This window comes from Haemorhous mexicanus, chromosome 2 (assembly GCF_027477595.1).
Source record: "Haemorhous mexicanus isolate bHaeMex1 chromosome 2, bHaeMex1.pri, whole genome shotgun sequence".
In the NCBI taxonomy this organism is placed as follows: Eukaryota; Metazoa; Chordata; class Aves; order Passeriformes; family Fringillidae; genus Haemorhous; species Haemorhous mexicanus.
In genome coordinates this window covers 122,271,715-122,292,989 of record NC_082342.1, presented here as the reverse complement: position 1 = coordinate 122,292,989, position 21,275 = coordinate 122,271,715, and the positions used below count along the sequence as shown (strand labels likewise).

The window sequence follows — 21,275 nt, the reverse complement described above, 5'->3', positions numbered from 1 at the left end:
CAGCACTGGAGCCCCTGGCCCGGCACCTGCGCAGGGGTCCCGGGGAGGGGGGCCAGCAGCATCCAGCCGGGAGGAGCGAGCTGTGACTTGTCATTTCCCTCGTCCTCCTGCCTCCCACTCTGCAGAGGGGCTCCCGGAGCCCCGTTGGCCGTCACCGGTAGGCACAGGCCGGGCACAAACCACGTGCAGCGGCGGGGCTGGGCATGGCTTCGTGTGGGCACGGCCAAGCTCTAATTCCTCCCGCCGGGATTAGAGCTTGGCACCAGCTGAGCCGGGCTCGGGGCAGGGGTGGGGGGCTCGGGGGGCGCGGGTGCACACACGGATGTGGCAAGGGCTGAGGGACCCTCGGGGAATCTGGGGGGACACTGGGCTTGGGGCCAGCTGGGATCCATGGGGAGGGATGGATCCCGTTCTGGACTGAGGGATCCCCTGAGATCCATGGGGAGGGATGGATCCCATCACAGACTGAGGGATCCCCTGAGATTCATGGGGAGGGATGGATCCCGTCCCAGACTGAGGGATCCCCTGAGATTCATGGGGAGGGATGGATCCCATCACAGACTGAGGGATCCCCCTGGGATCCGTGGGGAGGGATGGATCCCTTCCCGGTTCTGTGTCCTCTCTCCCTCCAGCTGCTCGGGGTGAGCCCCCGGCCCGGGGATCCCCCACCCTGGGGCACAGAGAGGGGCAGAGCCGGGGCCGGGTGGGCAGGGGCTCAGTGCCAGCCTCTCTCGGGGTCATTGGGGTCCCCTCAGCCGCTGCTGCCATCCGTGTGTGCGGGGCCGGGCCGGGCCGGGCCGGCACTGACCCCTCTCTCTCGGCGCTCTCCACCGCAGAGATTTAACTCGCTGCGACTCCGACTCCTCCATCCCGCACCTGAGCGACCACCAGCGTATCTCCAGCTCGGCGCCCAAGCTGCTGGCTGCCCGGCCCACGCTGCTGACCAGGTCCATGGAGGAGGCTGTCCCCGGGCCCCCGGGCCCCGGCGCGCCCACCCCCAACGGCGGCAGCCGGCACGGGGAGCCCTCCGCCCTGGCGGCTTTGCAGGAGCGGCTGCCCGAGAGCCCCATGGTGATGAAGAAGATGATGACGGTGAACCACGGCATGGAGAAGTCCTCCAGCCTGGGGGAGATCAGCCACCCGACGGCCGGCAAGCCCAGCCACTCGGATTCGTCCCGGTCGCACAGCCCCAGCTCCACCGACCCCGACACCCCCTCCCCCATCTCTGACTGCCGGCCCAGCGGCGCCAGGAACACCCGCATCCCGCAGCTGGCCGCCAAGAAGAGTCCGGGGGACGAGGACAGCAGCCTGACGGGCGACGAGGTTGACCTCGGCCAGAGCAAGAAAAAGTTCCCCCTAAAGATCTTCAAGAAGCCCAAGAAGTAGGGGGGGAGACCCCCGGACGCGTCCCGCCGGGCCCGGGGCCGGCCGTGCACCGGGAACGCAGCGCGGCCCCGGCACCCCCCGCACCCCGAGTCACCCCGGCGCCGGCACGGGAGGAGCTATTTAAACTTATTTATTTCCTCATCTCCGAGACGAGAAGCGCGACGCCGCCGGCTCCCCGCGAGAAGAGCCGCCCCTGCCCTCCCTCCGACCGCTGCGGTCCCGGCTTTGCTGTGCATGGCTTCCAGTTACTCCTGCTCTGCTCAGCCACGCGGCCTTTGGGTTTGGTTTCAATGTGGTTTTATTTTTTTTTTTTAATTTTATTTTTTATTGTTGTTATTAATTTGTTTTCCTGCCTCCTCCGACTTTTGCACAGGCTGAGGGCGGGCCGGGGCGGCGCCGGCCGCTCCGCGCTGCCCCTGGGGTGACTCCGGTCGCAGCGGTTCTCCCTCATTTCTCCGAGTCACTTTCCCAGCCCGGCCCCTGGCTGCGCCCCTGGGAAGGGGATCCCCTCCGAGCAGCTCTCGCTGCGCAGGAGCAGGGGAGGACTCTGCCCTTGCCGGTACTTGTGTGCTCCCGGTGCCCACGGCCGCTGGGGGCCGCGGGGACGGGGCTGTCCCCGCACCGCTCTGCCCGGTGCTTGGGAAGGTCGGGACGCGGGGCGGGAGGGGCCCACGCCCATCCCCGGCTGTACTTCCCCGGGGACCCTCCCTGGTGCCCTGCACTGCTCCGAACCCGCTGTGCCAGGGACCCAGCTGAGGGCCCTGGTGACAGGGACAGTGAGGGGAGAGCCCTGCTGACAGGGACAGTGAGGGGAGAGCCCTGGTGACAGGGACAGTGAGGGGAGAGCCCTGGTGACAGGGACAGTGAGAGAAGGGCCCTGCTGACAGGGACAGTGATGGAAGGGCCCCTGGTGACAGGGACAGTGAGGGAAGGGCCCTGCTGACAGGGACAGTGAGGGAAGGGCCATCCCGAGGGGTGTTGGTGCAGAGCCCGGTCCAGCTGCCACATCCACACGGAGAGGAGAGGGCTCCCAGGAGCAGGTCCCCTGTCCCTTGTTCCCTGTCGTGCCTGGGCAGGGCCAGAGGGAGGGACCAGGACACAGCGGGGCTCTCCAGGGCAGGGGACAGGCTGTGCCTGGGGGGCAGGACCATGACAGAGTCCTCCCCTAGAGGAGGCCGGCTCCTGGGGGCTCTGTGCCCCACCCCGAGGGACTCAGGGGGCTCACACAGGCAGTGTCCCCCTTGCCCTGAGGCCACACGCCGCAGTGTCCCCGGCTGTACCAGCCTGACCTGGGGCTCAGTCCATCCTGAGCCGCTCCTAGGGGCTCTCCTGTCCTCCCTCAGCACATTGTGGGTCACATCCTGCTGCTCACAGCCCCCGGCTCACCTCGGCGTGGCCCCAGCACAGCCCCAGCCACTGTGGAGTCCCTACTGAGGGCAGCAGCTGTGGCCGAGTCCCACTCCCTGCGAGGGCCTGGCCTGTCCCAAGGGATGAGCCCTGCCCCATCCCTTGCTCCCCTTTCCCAGCTCCTCCAGGAGCATCCCCCAGCCCTGGGGCTGCCAGGGGAACCCCCACGCCACTTCCCAGCCCACTCGAGGCGCTCCCTGGCACCACATGACCCCCCAGCCGGGGGTCCCTGTCCTCAGCACCCCCTCCATCCCCAGACCATCGCCCCACACATCCTTGGGGGTGGGCAGGGGGCTGCTCCTGCCGAGGCGGAGGAGAATGCACCATGAGGGGAGGAGGAGGAAGAGGAGGCCGAGAGCCCCCGGGGCCTTGCTTTATGCCAGAGTAATATATTTGTGTCTTGACAATTCAGGAAGGGCTACAAAGGTGTTTTTTGTTCCGTAGGCGGGAGTTAAATGATTTCACTGTTGCTTTGGGATAAGTGAAAAATTCCTCTCAATGACTTTAAGTGCCTGCATTTCCCTGGGGGTGGGGGGACGCGCTCGGCCCCACAACAGGGCTGCTGCCTGGGCACCCCGATTCTGTGGGCACCCTGATTTGTGGGCACCCCAATGCTATGGGCACCCCGATTTATGGGCACTCCAGTACATGGGCATCCTGATTCCGTGGGCACCCTGATTTGTGGGCACCCCAATTTATGGGTACCCCAATCTGTGGGCACCCTGATTTGTGGGCACCCCAATTTATGGGTACCCCAATCTGTGGGCACCCTGATTTGTGGGCACCCCGATTTGTGGGCACCCCAATCTGTGGGCACCCCGATCTGTGGGCACCCCAATCTGTGGGCACCCCAATCTGTGGGCACCCCAATCTGTGGGCACCCTGCTGTCACAGGCAGGGCCCCCAGGAGCGGGGCCGGGGGGGTCGGGGCCAGAGCTGCTTGTGGTGGCAGAGACCTGTGGATGCTTCTGGATAAGGGGTTGGGGATCCAACTGTTGACACATCTGCCAACTCTTGATTTAAGGTGGTTTTTGTTTTTTGTTTTTTGTCATTTCATAAAACTTTTCAATCCAATAAAGCATGTAGTCTATTTTACGAGCCCATGGCTGCTGCTCTCTTCTTGCAGCCTTTGCCAGGCTTCCAGCACAGTGGGGTCGGGGCACTGGTGCCAGCTGGGGATGTGTTCCTGGCCAGGTCAGTGGGGACAGACGGACACTCTGGCTCCCCCCTTGCACCAGGGCCCTGCCATCATCCTCTCCTGTGGGAATTGGATCCACAGGCACAGTGGATCAATGCTGGGGACATCCTGGGACTGCCACTGCCATGAGGACACTGCTGGCAGCTGGGACAGGGACAGGCAGGGACAGGGACAGTCACCCCCAAACTGCTTCAGGAGATGGGACAGCTCCATGGGCAGTGGGTCACAGAATTCCCAGAACCCCTGGGTTGGAAGAGACCTCCAAGCCCATCGAGTCCAGCCCAGCCCCAACAGCCCAGCTGAGCCCTGGCACCCAGTGCCACCTCCAGGCTTTGTCAAACACACCCAGGGATGGGGACTCCACCACCTCCCCGGGCAGCCAGGCCAGAACTTTCTCCCCCTTGCTGGAAAAACCTTTTCCCTGCTCTCCAACCTGTATTTCCCTGGGTGCAGCTCCAGGCTGTGTGCTCTGGCTGTGTCAGTGCTGCTGGAGACAGAGCCCAGCCCCAGGTGAGCACAGGCACCTTTCAGGAGCTGTGAGAGTGATGGGGGCACCCCTGGGTCTCCTTTTCTGCAGGCTGAGCACCCCCAGCTCCCTCAGGGCTCCCTCTCAGGGTTTGTGTTCCCAGCCCCTCTCCAGCCCTGCTGTCCCCTCTGGATGTGCTCAGTGTCCCAAGGTCCTTCCCAAATTGGGTCCTGCTCCCAGCATGCCCCAGAGTCACCTCTGAGCTGCAGGACGTGTCCAGGACAAACAGAGGGATCCGTGGGTGGCATCAGCCGGGCTGAGGGACAGCGATGGCAAAGGGGCAGGCAGCAGCCATCCCATGAGGTGATGGCACAGGGGGTACAGCCATCCCACGGGATGATGGCACAGGGGGTACAGCCATCCCACGGGACGATGGCACAGGGCAGCAGCAGCCATCCCATGGGATGATGGCACAGGGGGTACAGCCATCCCACGGGATGATGGCACAGGGCAGCAGCCATCCCATGGGATGATGGCACAGGGCAGCAGCAGCCATCCCACGGGATGATGGCACAGGGGCAGCAGCAGCCATCCCACGGGATGATGGCACAGGGCAGCAGCCATCCCACGGGATGATGGCACAGGGGGTACAGCCATCCCACGGGATGATGGCACAGGGCAGCAGCAGCCATCCCACGGGATGATGGCACAGGGGGTACAGCCATCCCACGGGATGATGGCACAGGGCAGCAGCCATCCCACGGGAGGATGGCACAGGGGCAGCAGCAGCCATCCCGTGCCCCGGCAGAGCCCGGTGTTCCCTCTCCAGTGCCCTGCCATGCCCATGGGCACACCCCCTGTCTCAGCACACCCTCCTGGGGGCAGACCCCGCTCCCTGCAGCCCCCGCTGCCCGTGTTTACACTGAAAGCACAAAAGCACATTTTCCAGGGCAAAATCAGTATTTCCCCAGCCCTCCGAGCCCGGCCTCTCCCGGGGCAAAGCTCCCCACAGCCTTGGGGGTCATGCAAACCCCGCAGACCCTGGCGGGGCTCCTCCTTAGCCTGGCGCTCATTAGCGCTCATTAACACTCATTAGGGCCGGCTGCCTCCACGCGGGCATCCCGGGGATCTCCCGCGGGCTCAGCACAGCCGGGCAGGGCTCAGCACACACGGGCAGTGCTCAGCACATCCCAGGCAGGGCTCGGGACACCCGGGCAGGGCTCGGGACACCTCTGGGGTGGTGGCACCGGCGTGTCCCTGCCCTGCCTGTGGCAATGGCTCTGTCCCCAGCCCTCCTGGCAGGGAGTTTGGGCAGTGATAACGTCTCCACTTCGCTGTGGGAGCAAGGCCCAGGGCTCCTGGCAGGGCTCAGAGGTGGTGCCATGGCTCTGGTTCCTGCCCGGGGCCCTCCCGTGGGAGCCATCCTGGGGCAGTGCCCAGGGTTTCCTTTCCTCTGCAGACACCTCAGAAAGGAGCCTGCTGCTCCACCTACTCCTGCTTTCAGAGCAGGGGAGCAAAACTCAGAGGAGAACTGAAGGGCAAACATCTGTAAGTGCAGCTCAGGCTCCAGCCAGCCCAAAATGCCATTTGGGATTATTTTCCTTCTGTAGGCCCTTTTCCAATGAAACAGAGACACCAGCCCAGCTTCATTCCCCTTTCCTGATCAGTTCCATTCTGTGTCCCATCTTTCGGGGGGGGTGGGGGGGCTCTCTCTGAGCAGGACCAGGCTCACCTGGGGCATTGGGCACCTTCCCACCCACCCTGGGGGCTGAGGAACCCCCAGTGGGGTATCTGGCTTGGAATCTGAACTTGGAATCTGAACCAACACCCTCACCTCAGAAGGGACAGAGGCCCATCCACAAGCAATAAAAAACTGAATTTCCAGCCGCTTTGAGCCCTGCGATGTCTCTCTGAGCCCCTCAGGATCAGCCTCAGCCCAAGGGTAACTGACCTGTTGATGATTCCTTGTCCTGTCATGGAGCAAACCCCAACATTTCTGGTGTGGTGCCTCATTTGGCTGCGCCTCCTGCTCCCCCCAGCATGGGGAAGGGGCACCTCACAGGCTGCAAACCACAGACAGGAGGTGTTCCCTGCCAGCCTGGGCTCCCCAGTGCCACAGGGACACTCAGAGTGGGGTTGGGGAGGAGCTGATGGTGTTTGGGGCTGGGTTCTGCACAGGAGCCTCAGCAGGGCTTCGGTGCTGCTGCCCTGAGCCCTCACAGGACCTGCAGATCCATGGAATGGTTTGGCCTGGGAGGGACCCTAAATCCCACCCAGTGCCAGCCCTGCCATGGCAGGGACACCTCCCACTGTGCCAGGCTGCTCCAGCCCCAGTGTCCAGCCTGGCCTTGGGCACTGCCAGGGATCCAGGGGCAGCCCCAGCTGCTCTGGGCACCTGTGCCAGGGCCTGCCCACCCTGCCAGGGAACAATTCCTCATCGCCAAGATCCCACCCAGCCCTGCCCTCTGGCACTGGGAGCCATTCCCTGGCTCCTGTCCCTCCATCCTTGTCCCCAGTCCCTCTGCAGCTCTCCTGGAGCCCCTTCAGGCCCTGCCAGGGGCTCTGAGCTCTCCCTGGAGCCTTCTCCTGTGCAGGTGAGCACCCCCAGCTCTCCCAGCCTGGCTCCAGCCCCATGGCCCCTCTGGGCTGTCTCCAGCTGCTCCTGCTGTTGGTGTCCCAGGGCTGGAGGCTCTGCAGGTGCAGCTTTGCTGCTTTTGGGAGAGAACTTTCTGTAATTTCAGCTCCTTCCCCGCTGCTCCTGTGCCCTGGGCCCATTCCACAGCAGAGCCTCAGATTGTTCCTGTGCAGTTATTCCTTGGACACCTCCAGGGACGAGGACCCCACCACCTCCCTGGGCAGCGGGACCCAAAGTTTAATCACACATTTCACACCTGGGCCTTTAATTACCCTTCAGGGCAATTAAATTTAACATAGTTAATGTTTTGGCGTTTCAGGACGAGCTGTTTTGTCCCTCGGCGGGCTCTGTCTTTGGCGCCCTCAGCCCCGTCGCGTCCCTCCAGCTCCTCCCCGGCGAGTAGGGGGGGGAGCCCTGGTACCGCCATCTTTGAAGCGGGCGGGATCCGCGGTGTTCCCCGGCGGGGCGGCGATTCCCGGGGGAAAAACGGGGAATATATCGGGATGAGGGCCGGGGTCGGTGTCCGCCCGCGGCCACAGGCAGCGCTGGGAGCCGGGCGGTGCAGGAAGGGGCCGGGCAGGGAGCCGTGCCCGCAGGCAAGATGGCGGCGGCCGCCTCAGCGGGGCGGGGCGCGTGCGGCGGGCGCGGGAAGCGGCGGGCGCGGAGACACCGAGAGGGACTGAGGGGAACCGAGAGGGACTGAGGGGCACTGAGGGGAACCCGCCGCCACCATGCACGTCGTGAAGCGGGGTGAGCGCTCCCCCCGCCCCGGGGGTGCCGGCGGGCCGGGGAGGGAGCGCCCCGCTGCCCTGGGGGTACCGAGTGTCGGGGATGGGGGGCTCTGTCCTACCCAGGGGGTGGGCACAGGACCCCTCGGCCTTAGGGGTCCCTCGTGGCACCTGAAGGCGAATCCCTGCCCCATTCTGGGGTTCCCTCTGCTTTGGGGGGCCGTTGTGTGGCACCCAAGGTAAGCAGATGGGGAGCCCCCCATTTTGGAAGGGTCCCTCATGGCACGTGAGGGATGGGTCCCCCTCAGCTTTGGGGGTACCTTATGGCACATGGTGTGAGGGGGTGGTGTGACCCCCTTGGCTTTGGGGGTCCCCATCATGGCAGTACAGAGAGCAGAGAGGGTGCCCCCCTCTCCTCCATGGGAGCACGGGGTCCCCTCAGCCCTGATGGCACCTGGTGGGAGGAGATGGGCTCCCCTCTCCTTTGGGGGAGCCCAGAGTGAGGGGTGAGACCTCTCCTCTGGTGTGGGTCCCATGGCAGGAGCTTTGGGTTGGTCTCCCCCTCTTTTGGTCCCAGGGGTGCTGGGCCAGGGGAGGGGTCCCCAGGCTGAGGTGGGGGGTGACCCTCAGCTGGGTCCCCACCCTGGGAATTGGGTTGGTGCAGTTTTAGGTGGGAATTCTTGGGGTGGAGGGGGAGCCTTCCCTTTCCTTGTACCCCACCCAAGCACTCCACCCCACTCCCTGGTGATTCCCACCCCGAATTCCCCCACGGGAGGGGCTGGGCAGGGGTGTTCTGTGCTGAACTGGTTCTTACTGGGGCTGCACTGGGGTGTTCTGTTCTGAACTCATTCTTACTGAGGCATCACTGGGGTGCTCTGTGCTGGCTGGTTCTTACTGGTGCAGCACTGGTGAGCCTGGGCAGGGCTGTTCTGTGCTGAACTGGTTCTTACCGGGGCTACTCTGTGTGCTGTGTTCTGGACTGGCTCTCACTGGGCTGCCCTGGTGTGAGGGAGCAGGATTGCTCTGTGCTGGACTGGTTCTCACTGGGCTGCTCTGTTCTGGACTGGCTCTCACTGGGCTGCTCTGTTCTGGACTGGCTCTCACTGGGCTGCTCTGTTCTGGACTGGCTCTCACTGGGCTGGTCCATGTGTGTGTGTCCCAGATGGGCGCCAGGAGCGGGTCATGTTTGACAAGATCACCTCACGCATCCAGAAGCTCTGCTATGGCCTCAATGTCGACTTTGTGGATCCCGTGAGTGCCATCCCCTGCCTGACCCCACCTCTCCTGGGCAGGAGCGGGGTGGGAACCCGGGCAGGAGTTCCCGGGGTGTCCTGGGTTGGGTTTGGGATTCCTGGGGGTCCTCTCCTGCTCAGGATGTTCTGTGGTTCCCTGAACTCTTGGCAGACGCATCCAGAATGGGTTTGTTGCAATTGTTTGTGCTCTGAGGGGTTTTGCTTCCCAGGTGCAGAGACTGTGGAGGGGAAAATCCTCTTTCCCTGCTTTCTCCTCAAACCTTGGGGAATCCGTTGAGCCCCTTTTAGTTAAAAAACAAGTTTTGTTGCTCCAGTTCCCATATTTTGGATTTGGTAGGTTGCTCCCAGTGTCAGTCTGCAAAGCTGGAGCAATGCCACATGGAAGTAGCTCTGGATCACCTCCTGGTCAAACAGCAGGATAGAATTCCCTGCCATTGCCACATCCCTGCTTGGTTTTCTGAGCTGATTTGGGGTGGGCATTGATCCCACTTATGGGGGCTTCTCCTTCCAAAGCCTGTGCCCAGGATGACTCCCCATTGGATCCACTGGTGTCTGTGAGATTTTTATGCAGGCTTCAGACCCAGTGTAGCCATTTGGAGTTGCCAGTTAAGGCTCTTCTATCTCCTAAGTTCTCACGATCCATTCTCCTGTCTGAAATTCCACCCATCAAACAGTTGCCATTGGTCCTGTACCCAAAAGTCTTTGGGATGGATGGCAGGAGGAGGTCACTGGTGACTTGGTGATCACAGCATGAAGTGCCCTGACTTGCCTGTAGTGACTAGGAGTTGATGCTGAGGACAGAAGTGAAATTCTGAGTCCTCCTGCCTCCTTGTGCCCCTGAATTCTTATTTATTCTGCAGTCGTGTGTGACCTCTTTCCCTGGAGCTCAGGTTCTCCTTTGGCACTTGGGTCTGCTTGTGCCAGAAGCTTCCCAGGCCAGCAGTGCCCCTCCCAAACCCTGTGCTAATGCTCCCTGCAAGGCTGTAAACCCACGAGTTGTGCAAAAATAGCAACAGTTCACAGAGGTTCAGTAGAGACCAGTCAATCCTATTGCCTGGAAGCCAGTCTTACAGAGTCCCAGCAGGGTTTGGGTTGGAATGAGCTTTCAAAGCCACCCAGTGCCACCCCTGCCATGGCAGGGACACCTCCCACTGTGCCAGGCTGCTCCAGCCCCAGTGTCCAGCCTGGCCTTGGGCACTGCCAGGGATCCAGGGGCAGCCCCAGCTGCTCTGGGCACCCTGGGCCAGGGCCTGCCCACCCTGCCAAGGAGCAATTCCTCATTGCCAAGATCCCACCCAGCCCTGCCCTCTGGCACTGGGAGCCATTCCCTGGCTCCTGTCCCTCCATCCTTGTCCCCAGTCCGTGTCCAGGAGCATTCCCAGTCTCTGTTCCAGTTGGCTCTCCCCCCGCACAGCTCATGGTGCTGTGGGCACTGGATCCATCTGACCCAGAGCTCTGGGGCTCCCTGAGCTCGGGCCTTTCCCTCCTGCAGGCACAGATCACCATGAAGGTGATCCAGGGGCTCTACAGCGGGGTCACCACGGTGGAGCTGGACACTCTGGCCGCAGAGACCGCGGCCACGCTGACCACCAAGCACCCCGACTACGCCATCCTGGCCGCCCGCATCGCCGTGTCCAACCTGCACAAGGAGACCAAGAAAGTCTTCAGTGGTGGGTGAACGCCTCCAGCTGCTGGGGGGAGAGACAGAGCGAGAGGTCTGGAGCACAGAAATAGGGAAATCTCTCAAGTGGGAGCTCCTGAGGGCCCAGGCTGGCTGGAAATGCCGTGGAGATGAAACCCACGAGTTTCCCAAGGCAAATGGAATTGCCTGGCTTGTGAAAAGTAGTTGTAGAAATGGCATGGTGAAAAATGTGATGGATTGAGATCAGGTTGTACCCACCTTCCTCCCCATTTGCAACTTTTTACAGTGGGGTTTTGACAGAATTTTTTAGAAGGGGGTTGTTCAGGTTGGCAGTGCTGAGCTGCAGAAGAGCAGCTGTGTGTTTCAGGGGCTGGGGGGGTTATTTCCAAGGCCTTTCCTGCCTTGCCCATCCCTGAGTCCCAGTGCCACGCAGTGACAGAACAGGGCTGGATATGTCCTGCTCACATCCCTTTCCCTGCAGATGTGATGGAGGATCTCTACACCTACATCAACCCTCACAACGGGAAGCACTCCCCTATGATCTCGAAAGAGACTCTGGACATAGTTCTGGCCAACAAAGATGTAAGTACTGTGGTTCTTTTAACTTCAGAACAATTGCACTGAATGTTGAAAACTTATATAATTCGCTTTTCTTATTTTTTAAGCAAACCATGTTTGTTTTAAGGTAAAAAAACAACACAGAAACCAGTGCAGGACATGAGTGGAGAGTGTAAGATGGGATGTAGGAGTTTTCTTCTTCTATGGATGTTTTTGTAGTAAAATTTAGTTTCTTGGATGTTCCCACTGCCATGATCAGCACAAGTTATTAATTTGAGAAGTACCTTGTGCTGGAGCAAAGTGAGGCAGCACAGAAGGGAGAGAAGAGATTTGGGCTCAGTTTCCAGGTCTGTGTTCTGACTGGGAAGTTCCTTTTGTCCTTTGGTTCTGTGTTTTGTTTCTTGTTGTCCAATCAGATTTCAGTAAATTCAGCCAAAAACTGAGTGAAAAAAGGTTGTTGAAGCTGTGCTTTTGTTGTTTTGAGGGAAGTGCTGTTCCTGCTTCATTCCTGTGCTCTGGTGCCCCTCACACACGGGAGCTTTGGGGCCAGGGATGCCAACAGGTATAAATAACATTGTTACACCTTGTAAAAGTCAATTTTGTTATTTCCTGCCAGCGCCTGAACTCTGCCATCATCTACGACAGAGACTTCTCCTACAACTACTTTGGCTTTAAGGTAAAGAGCACATTGCTCCTGGGTCTGTTGGGAAGGAGGGGAATGCTTGTGGAATCATCTGGACGGGGCAAGGAGGGGCACAGGAGGGGGTGGAACATCAGTGGGGCTGTGAAGATGAAGGGGGCCTGCACTAAGCAGCTGCCCAGTGGGATGAGCCACAGAGTTTTCTTGCTGCTGGAATATTTTAACTGTTGGGCTGGGTTTCACAGCAGATCCCAGTCAGTGTTGTTGGATGCCATTCCTAAAGGAAATATTCTAATCCTCTATTAGCCAAGGAAGGGATTTTTGCTTTTGCCATTGTTCAGTGCAGCAGTTCTCTCAGGGTGTCGTCCCACACATTTATCCTCCCTGTGCTGCTGGAATGTCTCCCCTCAGCACCCCAGGGGCTGCTCTGCTGCCCCCACACCCAGCTCAGCTGTACTGCTGTGGTTTGGGTCTGGCTCAGGTTTAGGGCTCTGGGCAGAGAGCTCCTGTGGGTTCAGGACAGTGTGGAACCTCCTGCTGTGCTCCACACTCTGTAATCCAAAGCAGTGTTGGAATCTTCCCGTGGAATTGTGTGTTTTCAGTCATTTAGCACCTAATTAAGCTAATAAAGAGAGGAGCAGCAGAGTGCAAGGGTGGTGAAGAGTGGGATGAGGGGTGTGGAGATGGTTGAGTTTGGAGTTAACAGGGTTTTTTAAAAAATTAAAGTCTGCCTGTTTGCTAAAAGCCATCCTCTCTTTTAAAGACTCTGGAACGCTCCTACTTGCTGAAAATCAACTCCAAAGGTAATGGCTGTTCCTAGTGCTGAGCACTTCTTAAAAATTTAAGTTAACTTAAATTAAAGCTAAGTTTAGGTACTGTGCTGCCAGTGATGCAGGCCATTGGCTTGGATATCCTGGGACACCAGAAGGGTCAGAGATTAATTATAATATCATAAAGCTGAAACATAACTGGATTCTGGACTGCATATTTGTTTGAATTTAACTGTCAGTACAGGTGGGGGGGGTTCCCTCCTCCATGAGAGCAGCTGAGCATTGGAGCAGATTGTTCCTTGAGTTTTTCAAAGCCTGATGGGATGCAGTCCTGAATAAACAGGCCTGGTGCTCTCTGAGCAGGAGTTGGGCTGGAGAACTCAAGTTCCTTCCAAGGCCTATCACTCCGTGATTCCATGAAAACGCTGGCTCCTAGTTGTCCCACTGCAGCATTTGGAGCTTGCTGCTGTGACCCTGTGACTGTCACAAGGAGTCTTCCTCCCTGACCTTCTGGGTTTGCTTGGTGGCTGAGGGGCTGGGCATGCCCCAGCCATGTGCCTTGGCATCCCAAAAGCTCTGTGCCCTGGGCACATTCCAGTGTGGGCAGCAGGAGAGGGATTGGGATTGTGTCCCCTCAGGTGATTTCCCACCTGCAGAGCTGCCCCAGCCCTGGAGGAGCTGGAGCTACTGCAGAGAGCCCAGAGGAGGCTCCAGGATGGGCAGAGGGCTGGAGCAGCTCTGCTGGGAGGAAAGGCTGGCACAGCTGGCATTGCTCACCTGCACAGGAGAAGCTTTGGGCTGAGCTCAGGGTGGCCTTGCAGGGCCTGGAGGAGCCCCAGGAAAGCTGGAGAGAGACAATTCCCAGGGGATGCAGGGACAGCACCCGGGAATGGCTTTAGGCTGAAGGGAGGCAGGGTTAATGGGATCTTGGCAATGAGGAATTGTTCCCTGGCAGGGTGGGCAGGCCCTGGCCCAGGGTGCCCAGAGCAGCTGTGGCTGCCCCTGGATCCCTGGCAGTGCCCAAGGCCAGGCTGGACACTGGGGCTGGAGCAGCCTGGCACAGTGGGAGGTGTCCCTGCCATGGCAGGGGTGGCACTGGGTGGTCCTCCTGGTTCCTTCTCACCCAAACCATTCTGGGATTCCTGAACATCTCTGCAGTTCTGCTTCGATGTCTCCAGCTCTGTTGAGGAGGTTTTCCCTTGTCTTGCCGGTCTCTTTGGCTTCCTCCAGGCCAGTGGTGATGGTGGTACCTTAGGAGATGATCTGGAGGCTCTGTGCAGTGCCAAGTGGGTTTGGTGACCCATGTGCAGGGTCTGTGCCAGGAGCAGAGATCAGGGGTGCTCCAGGGCGAGGGACAGGTCAGCACCTCCCATCTCTTCCCACCCCCTCTCGCTTCTCTTCCCCTCGCTCCTTTTGTTTCCATTTGCCTCCCATTCCGCTGCTCCCTCCTGTGCGTGGGCAGGGCCGGGGACCCTCACCCATCCCACTGCCCGGGGGGCAGCTCCGCCCCTGCCCTGGGGTCCGTGGGCAGCACTGGAGCCCCTGGCCCGGCACCTGCGCAGGGGTCCCGGGGAGGGGGGCCAGCAGCATCCAGCCGGGAGGAGCGAGCTGTGACTTGTCATTTCCCTCGTCCTCCTGCCTCCCACTCTGCAGAGGGGCTCCCGGAGCCCCGTTGGCCGTCACCGGTAGGCACAGGCCGGGCACAAACCACGTGCAGCGGCGGGGCTGGGCATGGCTTCGTGTGGGCACGGCCAAGCTCTAATTCCTCCCGCCGGGATTAGAGCTTGGCACCAGCTGAGCCGGGCTCGGGGCAGGGGTGGGGGGCTCGGGGGGCGCGGGTGCACACACGGATGTGGCAAGGGCTGAGGGACCCTCGGGGAATCTGGGGGGACACTGGGCTTGGGGCCAGCTGGGATCCATGGGGAGGGATGGATCCCGTTCTGGACTGAGGGATCCCCTGAGATCCATGGGGAGGGATGGATCCCATCACAGACTGAGGGATCCCCTGAGATTCATGGGGAGGGATGGATCCCGTCCCAGACTGAGGGATCCCCTGAGATTCATGGGGAGGGATGGATCCCATCACAGACTGAGGGATCCCCCTGGGATCCGTGGGGAGGGATGGATCCCTTCCCGGTTCTGTGTCCTCTCTCCCTCCAGCTGCTCGGGGTGAGCCCCCGGCCCGGGGATCCCCCACCCTGGGGCACAGAGAGGGGCAGAGCCGGGGCCGGGTGGGCAGGGGCTCAGTGCCAGCCTCTCTCGGGGTCATTGGGGTCCCCTCAGCCGCTGCTGCCATCCGTGTGTGCGGGGCCGGGCCGGGCCGGGCCGGCACTGACCCCTCTCTCTCGGCGCTCTCCACCGCAGAGATTTAACTCGCTGCGACTCCGACTCCTCCATCCCGCACCTGAGCGACCACCAGCGTATCCCCAGCTCGGCGCCCAAGCTGCTGGCTGCCCGGCCCACGCTGCTGACCAGGTCCATGGAGGAGGCTGTCCCCGGGCCCCCGGGCCCCGGCGCGCCCACCCCCAACGGCGGCAGCCGGCACGGGGAGCCCTCCGCCCTGGCGGCTTTGCAGGAGCGGCTGCCCGAGAGCCCCATGGTGATGAAGAAGATGATGACGGTGAACCACGGCATGGAGAAGTCCTCCAGCCTGGGGGAGATCAGCCACCCGACGGCCGGCAAGCCCAGCCACTCGGATTCGTCCCGGTCGCACAGCCCCAGCTCCACCGACCCCGACACCCCCTCCCCCATCTCTGACTGCCGGCCCAGCGGCGCCAGGAACACCCGCATCCCGCAGCTGGCCGCCAAGAAGAGTCCGGGGGACGAGGACAGCAGCCTGACGGGCGACGAGGTTGACCTCGGCCAGAGCAAGAAAAAGTTCCCCCTAAAGATCTTCAAGAAGCCCAAGAAGTAGGGGGGGAGACCCCCGGACGCGTCCCGCCGGGCCCGGGGCCGGCCGTGCACCGGGAACGCAGCGCGGCCCCGGCACCCCCCGCACCCCGAGTCACCCCGGCGCCGGCACGGGAGGAGCTATTTAAACTTATTTATTTCCTCATCTCCGAGACGAGAAGCGCGACGCCGCCGGCTCCCCGCGAGAAGAGCCGCCCCTGCCCTCCCTCCGACCGCTGCGGTCCCGGCTTTGCTGTGCATGGCTTCCAGTTACTCCTGCTCTGCTCAGCCACGCGGCCTTTGGGTTTGGTTTCAATGTGGTTTTATTTTTTTTTTATTTTATTTTTTATTGTTGTTATTAATTTGTTTTCCTGCCTCCTCCGACTTTTGCACAGGCTGAGGGCGGGCCGGGGCGGCGCCGGCCGCTCCGCGCTGCCCCTGGGGTGACTCCGGTCGCAGCGGTTCTCCCTCATTTCTCCGAGTCACTTTCCCAGCCCGGCCCCTGGCTGCGCCCCTGGGAAGGGGATCCCCTCCGAGCAGCTCTCGCTGCGCAGGAGCAGGGGAGGACTCTGCCCTTGCCGGTACTTGTGTGCTCCCGGTGCCCACGGCCGCTGGGGGCCGCGGGGACGGGGCTGTCCCCGCACCGCTCTGCCCGGTGCTTGGGAAGGTCGGGACGCGGGGCGGGAGGGGCCCACGCCCATCCCCGGCTGTACTTCCCCGGGGACCCTTCCTGGTGCCCTGCACTGCTCCGAACCCGCTGTGCCAGGGACCCGGCTGAGGGCCCTGGTGACAGGGACAGTGAGGGGAGAGCCCTGCTGACAGGGACAGTGAGGGAAGGGCCCTGCTGACAGGGACAGTGATGGAAGGGCCCCTGGTGACAGGGACAGTGAGGGGAGAGCCCTGGTGACAGGGACAGTGAGAGAAGGGCCCTGCTGACAGGGACAGTGATGGAAGGGCCCCTGGTGACAGGGACAGTGAGGGAAGGGCCCCTGGTGACAGGGACAGTGATGGAAGAGCCCTGCTGACAGGCACAGTGAGGGAAGGGCCCCTGGTGACAGGCACAGTGAGGGGAGAGCCCTGCTGACAGGGACAGTGAGGGGAGAGCCCTGCTGACAGGGACAGTGATGGAAGAGCCCTGCTGACAGGGACAGTGAGGGAAGGGCCATCCCGAGGGGTGTTGGTGCAGAGCCCGGTCCAGCTGCCACATCCACACAGAGAGGAGAGGGCTCCCAGGAGCAGGTCCCCTGTCCATTGTTCCCTGTCGTGCCTGGGCAGGGCCAGAGGGAGGGACCAGGACACAGCGGGGCTCTCCAGGGCAGGGGACAGGCTGTGCCTGGGGGGCAGGACCATGACAGAGTCCTCCCCTAGAGGAGGCCGGCTCCTGGGGGCTCTGTGCCCCACCCCGAGGGACTCAGGGGGCTCACACAGGCAGTGTCCCCCTTGCCCTGAGGCCACACGCCGCAGTGTCCCCAGCTGTACCAGCCTGACCTGGGGCTCAGTCCATCCTGAGCCACTCCTAGGGGCTCTCCTGTCCTCCCTCAGCACATTGTGGGTCACATCCTGCTGCTCACAGCCCCCGGCTCACCTCGGCGTGGCCCCAGCACAGCCCCAGCCACTGTGGAGTCCCTACTGAGGGCAGCAGCTGTGGCTGAGTCCCACTCCCTGCGAGGGCCTGGCCTGTCCCAAGGGATGAGCCCTGCCCCATCCCTTGCTCCCCTTTCCCAGCTCCTCCAGGAGCATCCCCCAGCCCTGGGGCTGCCAGGGAAACCCCCACACCACTTCCCAGCCCACTCGAGGCGCTCCCTGGCACCACATGACCCCCCAGCCGGGGGTCCCTGTCCTCAGCACCCCCTCCATCCCCAGACCATCGTCCCACACATCCTTGGGGGTGGGCAGGGGGCTGCTCCTGCCGAGGCAGAGGAGAATGCACCATGGGGGGAGGAGGAGGAAGAGGAGGCCGAGAGCCCCCGGGGCCTTGCTTTATGCCAGAGTAATATATTTGTGTCTTGACAATTCAGGAAGGGCTACAAAGGTGTTTTTTGTTCCGTAGGCGGGAGTTAAATGATTTCACTGTTGCTTTGGGATAAGTGAAAAATTCCTCTCAATGACTTTAAGTGCCTGCATTTCCCTGGGGGTGGGGGGATGCGCTCGGCCCCACAACAGGGCTGCTGCCTGGGCACCCCGATTCTGTGGGCACCCTGATTTGTGGGCACCCCAATGCTATGGGCACCCCGATTTATGGGCACTCCAGTACATGGGCATCCTGATTCCGTGGGCACCCTGATTTGTGGGCACCCCAATTTATGGGTACCCCAATCTGTGGGCACCCTGATTTATGGGTACCCCAATCTGTGGGCACCCCGATTTGTGGGCACCCTGCTGTCACAGGCAGGGCCCCCAGGAGCGGGGCCAGCGGGGTCGGGGCCAGAGCTGCTTGTGGTGGCAGAGACCTGTGGATGCTTCTGGAGAAGGGGTTGGGGATCCAACTGTTGACACATCTGCCAATTCTTGATTTAAGGTGGTTTTTGTTTTTTGTTTTTTGTCATTTCATAAAACTTTTCAATCCAATAAAGCATGTAGTCTATTTTACGAGCCCATGGCTGCTGCTCTCTTCTTGCAGCCCTTGCCAGGCTTCCAGCACAGTGGGGTCGGGGCACTGGTGCCAGCTGGGGATGTGTTCCTGGCCAGGTCAGTGGGGACAGACGGACACTCTGGCTCCCCCCTGCACCAGGGCCCTGCCATCATCCTCTCCTGTGGGAATTGGATCCACAGGCACAGTGGATCAATGCTGGGGACATCCTGGGACTGCCACTGCCATGAGGACACTGCTGGCAGCTGGGACAGGGACAGGCAGGGACAGGGACAGTCACCCCCAAACTGCTTCAGGAGATGGGACAGCTCCATGGGCAGTGGGTCACAGAATTCCCAGAACCCCTGGGTTGGAAGAGACCTCCAAGCCCATGGAGTCCAGCCCAGCCCCAACAGCCCAGCTGAGCCCTGGCACCCAGTGCCACCTCCAGGCTTTGTCAAACACACCCAGGGATGGGGACTCCACCACCTCCCCGGGCAGCCAGGCCAGAACTTTCTCCCCCTTGCTGGTAAAACCTTTTCCCTGCTCTCCAACCTGCATTTCCCTGGGTGCAGCTCCAGGCTGTGTGCTCTGGCTGTGTCAGTGCTGCTGGAGACAGAGCCCAGCCCCAGGTGAGCACAGGCACCTTTCAGGAGCTGTGAGAGTGATGGGGGCACCCCTGGGTCTCCTTTTCTGCAGGCTGAGCACCCCCAGCTCCCTCAGGGCTCCCTCTCAGGGTTTGTGTTCCCAGCCCCTCTCCAGCCCTGCTGTCCCCTCTGGATGTGCTCAGTGTCCCAAGGTCCTTCCCAAATTGGGTCCTGCTCCCAGCATGCCCCAGAGTCACCTCTGAGCTGCAGGACGTGTCCAGGACAAACAGAGGGATCTGTGGGTGGCATCAGCCGGGCTGAGGGACAGCGATGGCAAAGGGGCAGGCAGCAGCCATCCCATGAGGTGATGGCACAGGGGGTACAGCCATCCCACGGGATGATGGCACAGGGGGTACAGCCATCCCACGGGACGATGGCACAGGGCAGCAGCAGCCATCCCATGGGATGACGGCACAGGGGGTACAGCCATCCCACGGGATGATGGCACAGGGCAGCAGCCATCCCATGGGATGATGGCACAGGGCAGCAGCAGCCATCCCACGGGATGATGGCACAGGGGCAGCAGCAGCCATCCCACGGGATGATGGCACAGGGCAGCAGCCATCCCACGGGATGATGGCACAGGGGGTACAGCCATCCCACGGGATGATGGCACAGGGGGTACAGCCATCCCACGGGATGATGGCACAGGGGGTACAGCCATCCCACGGGATGATGGCACAGGGCAGCAGCAGCCATCCCACGGGATGATGGCACAGGGGGTACAGCCATCCCACGGGATGATGGCACAGGGCAGCAGCCATCCCACGGGATGATGGCACAGGGGCAGCAGCAGCCATCCCACGGGATGATGGCACAGGGGGTACAGCCATCCCACGGGATGATGGCACAGGGCAGCAGCCATCCCACGGGAGGATGGCACAGGGGCAGCAGCAGCCATCCCGTGCCCCGGCAGAGCCCGGTGTTCCCTCTCCAGTGCCCTGCCATGCCCATGGGCACACCCCCTGTCTCAGCACACCCTCCTGGGGGCAGACCCCGCTCCCTGCAGCCCCCGCTGCCCGTGTTTACACTGAAAGCACAAAAGCACATTTTCCAGGGCAAAATCAGCATTTCCCCAGCCCTCCCAGCCCGGCCTCTCCCGGGGCAAAGCTCCCCACAGCCTTGGGGGTCATGCAAACCCCGCAGACCCTGGCGGGGCTCCTCCTTAGCCTGGCGCTCATTAGCGCTCATTAACACTCATTAGGGCCGGCTGCCTCCACGCGGGCATCCCGGGGATCTCCCGCGGGCTCAGCACAGCCGGGCAGGGCTCAGCACACACGGGCAGTGCTCAGCACATCCCAGGCAGGGCTCGGGACACCCGGGCAGGGCTCGGGACACCTCTGGGGTGGTGGCACCGGCGTGTCCCTGCCCTGCCTGTGGCAATGGCTCTGTCCCCAGCCCTCCTGGCAGGGAGTTTGGGCAGTGATAACGTCTCCACTTCGCTGTGGGAGCAAGGCCCAGGGCTCCTGGCAGGGCTCAGAGGTGGTGCCATGGCTCTGGTTCCTGCCCGGGGCCCTCCCGTGGGAGCCATCCTGGGGCAGTGCCCAGGGTTTCCTTTCCTCTGCAGACACCTCAGAAAGGAGCCTGCTGCTCCACCTACTCCTGCTTTCAGAGCAGGGGAGCAAAACTCAGAGGAGAACTGAAGGGCAAACATCTGTAAGTGCAGCTCAGGCTCCAGCCAGCCCAAAATGCCATTTGGGATTATTTTCCTTCTGTAGGCCCTTTTCCAATGAAACAGAGACACCAGCCCAGCTTCATTCCCCTTTCCTGATCAGTTCCATTCTGTGTCCCATCTTTCGGGGGGGGGGGGGGGCTCTCTCTGAGCAGGACCAGGCTCACCTGGGGCATTGGGCACCTTCCCACCCACCCTGGGGGCTGAGGAACCCCCAGTGGGGTATCTGGCTTGGAATCTGAACTTGGAATCTGAACCAACACCCTCACCTCAGAAGGGACAGAGGCCCATCCACAAGCAATAAAAAACTGAATTTCCAGCCGCTTTGAGCCCTGCGATGTCTCTCTGAGCCCCTCAGGATCAGCCTCAGCCCAAGGGTAACTGACCTGTTGATGATTCCTTGTCCTGTCATGGAGCAAACCCCAACATTTCTGGTGTGGTGCCTCATTTGGCTGCGCCTCCTGCTCCCCCCAGCATGGGGAAGGGGCACCTCACAGGCTGCAAACCACAGACAGGAGGTGTTCCCTGCCAGCCTGGGCTCCCCAGTGCCACAGGGACACTCAGAGTGGGGTTGGGGAGGAGCTGATGGTGTTTGGGGCTGGGTTCTGCACAGGAGCCTCAGCAGGGCTTCGGTGCTGCTGCCCTGAGCCCTCACAGGACCTGCAGATCCATGGAATGGTTTGGCCTGGGAGGGACCCTAAATCCCACCCAGTGCCAGCCCTGCCATGGCAGGGACACCTCCCACTGTGCCAGGCTGCTCCAGCCCCAGTGTCCAGCCTGGCCCTGGGCACTGCCAGGGATCCAGGGGCAGCCCC

At 61.7% G+C, this 21,275-nt stretch overlaps 2 protein-coding genes across 10 annotated transcripts in view; both read left to right on the top strand.

Moving 5' to 3' along the window:
* Positions 1-18,164, top strand: part of STIM1 (stromal interaction molecule 1) — an 89,631-nt gene extending 71,467 nt beyond the window's left edge. For 4 of the 9 annotated variants that reach the window (XM_059840232.1, XM_059840230.1, XM_059840234.1 and 1 more), the window contains one exon: positions 15,048-18,164. In XM_059840232.1, the coding sequence (XP_059696215.1) occupies positions 15,048-15,597 (550 nt within the window). In that variant the 3' untranslated portion in view covers positions 15,598-18,164. Of the gene's footprint in view, positions 1-836; positions 3,892-15,047 lie in introns of those variants that run through there. The other 5 variants (XM_059840229.1, XM_059840233.1, XM_059840237.1 and 2 more) reach the window with 4 other exon arrangements.
* On the top strand, positions 7,695-12,733 carry LOC132339730 (ribonucleoside-diphosphate reductase large subunit-like). The gene is made up of 6 exons (XM_059870178.1): positions 7,695-7,842; positions 8,983-9,071; positions 10,566-10,743; positions 11,197-11,297; positions 11,890-11,949; positions 12,677-12,733. Exons 1-6 carry the CDS (start codon positions 7,824-7,826, stop codon positions 12,731-12,733), a joined length of 504 nt encoding a protein of 167 aa, XP_059726161.1. The 5' UTR covers positions 7,695-7,823.
* Positions 18,165-21,275: the final 3,111 nt, after the last annotated feature.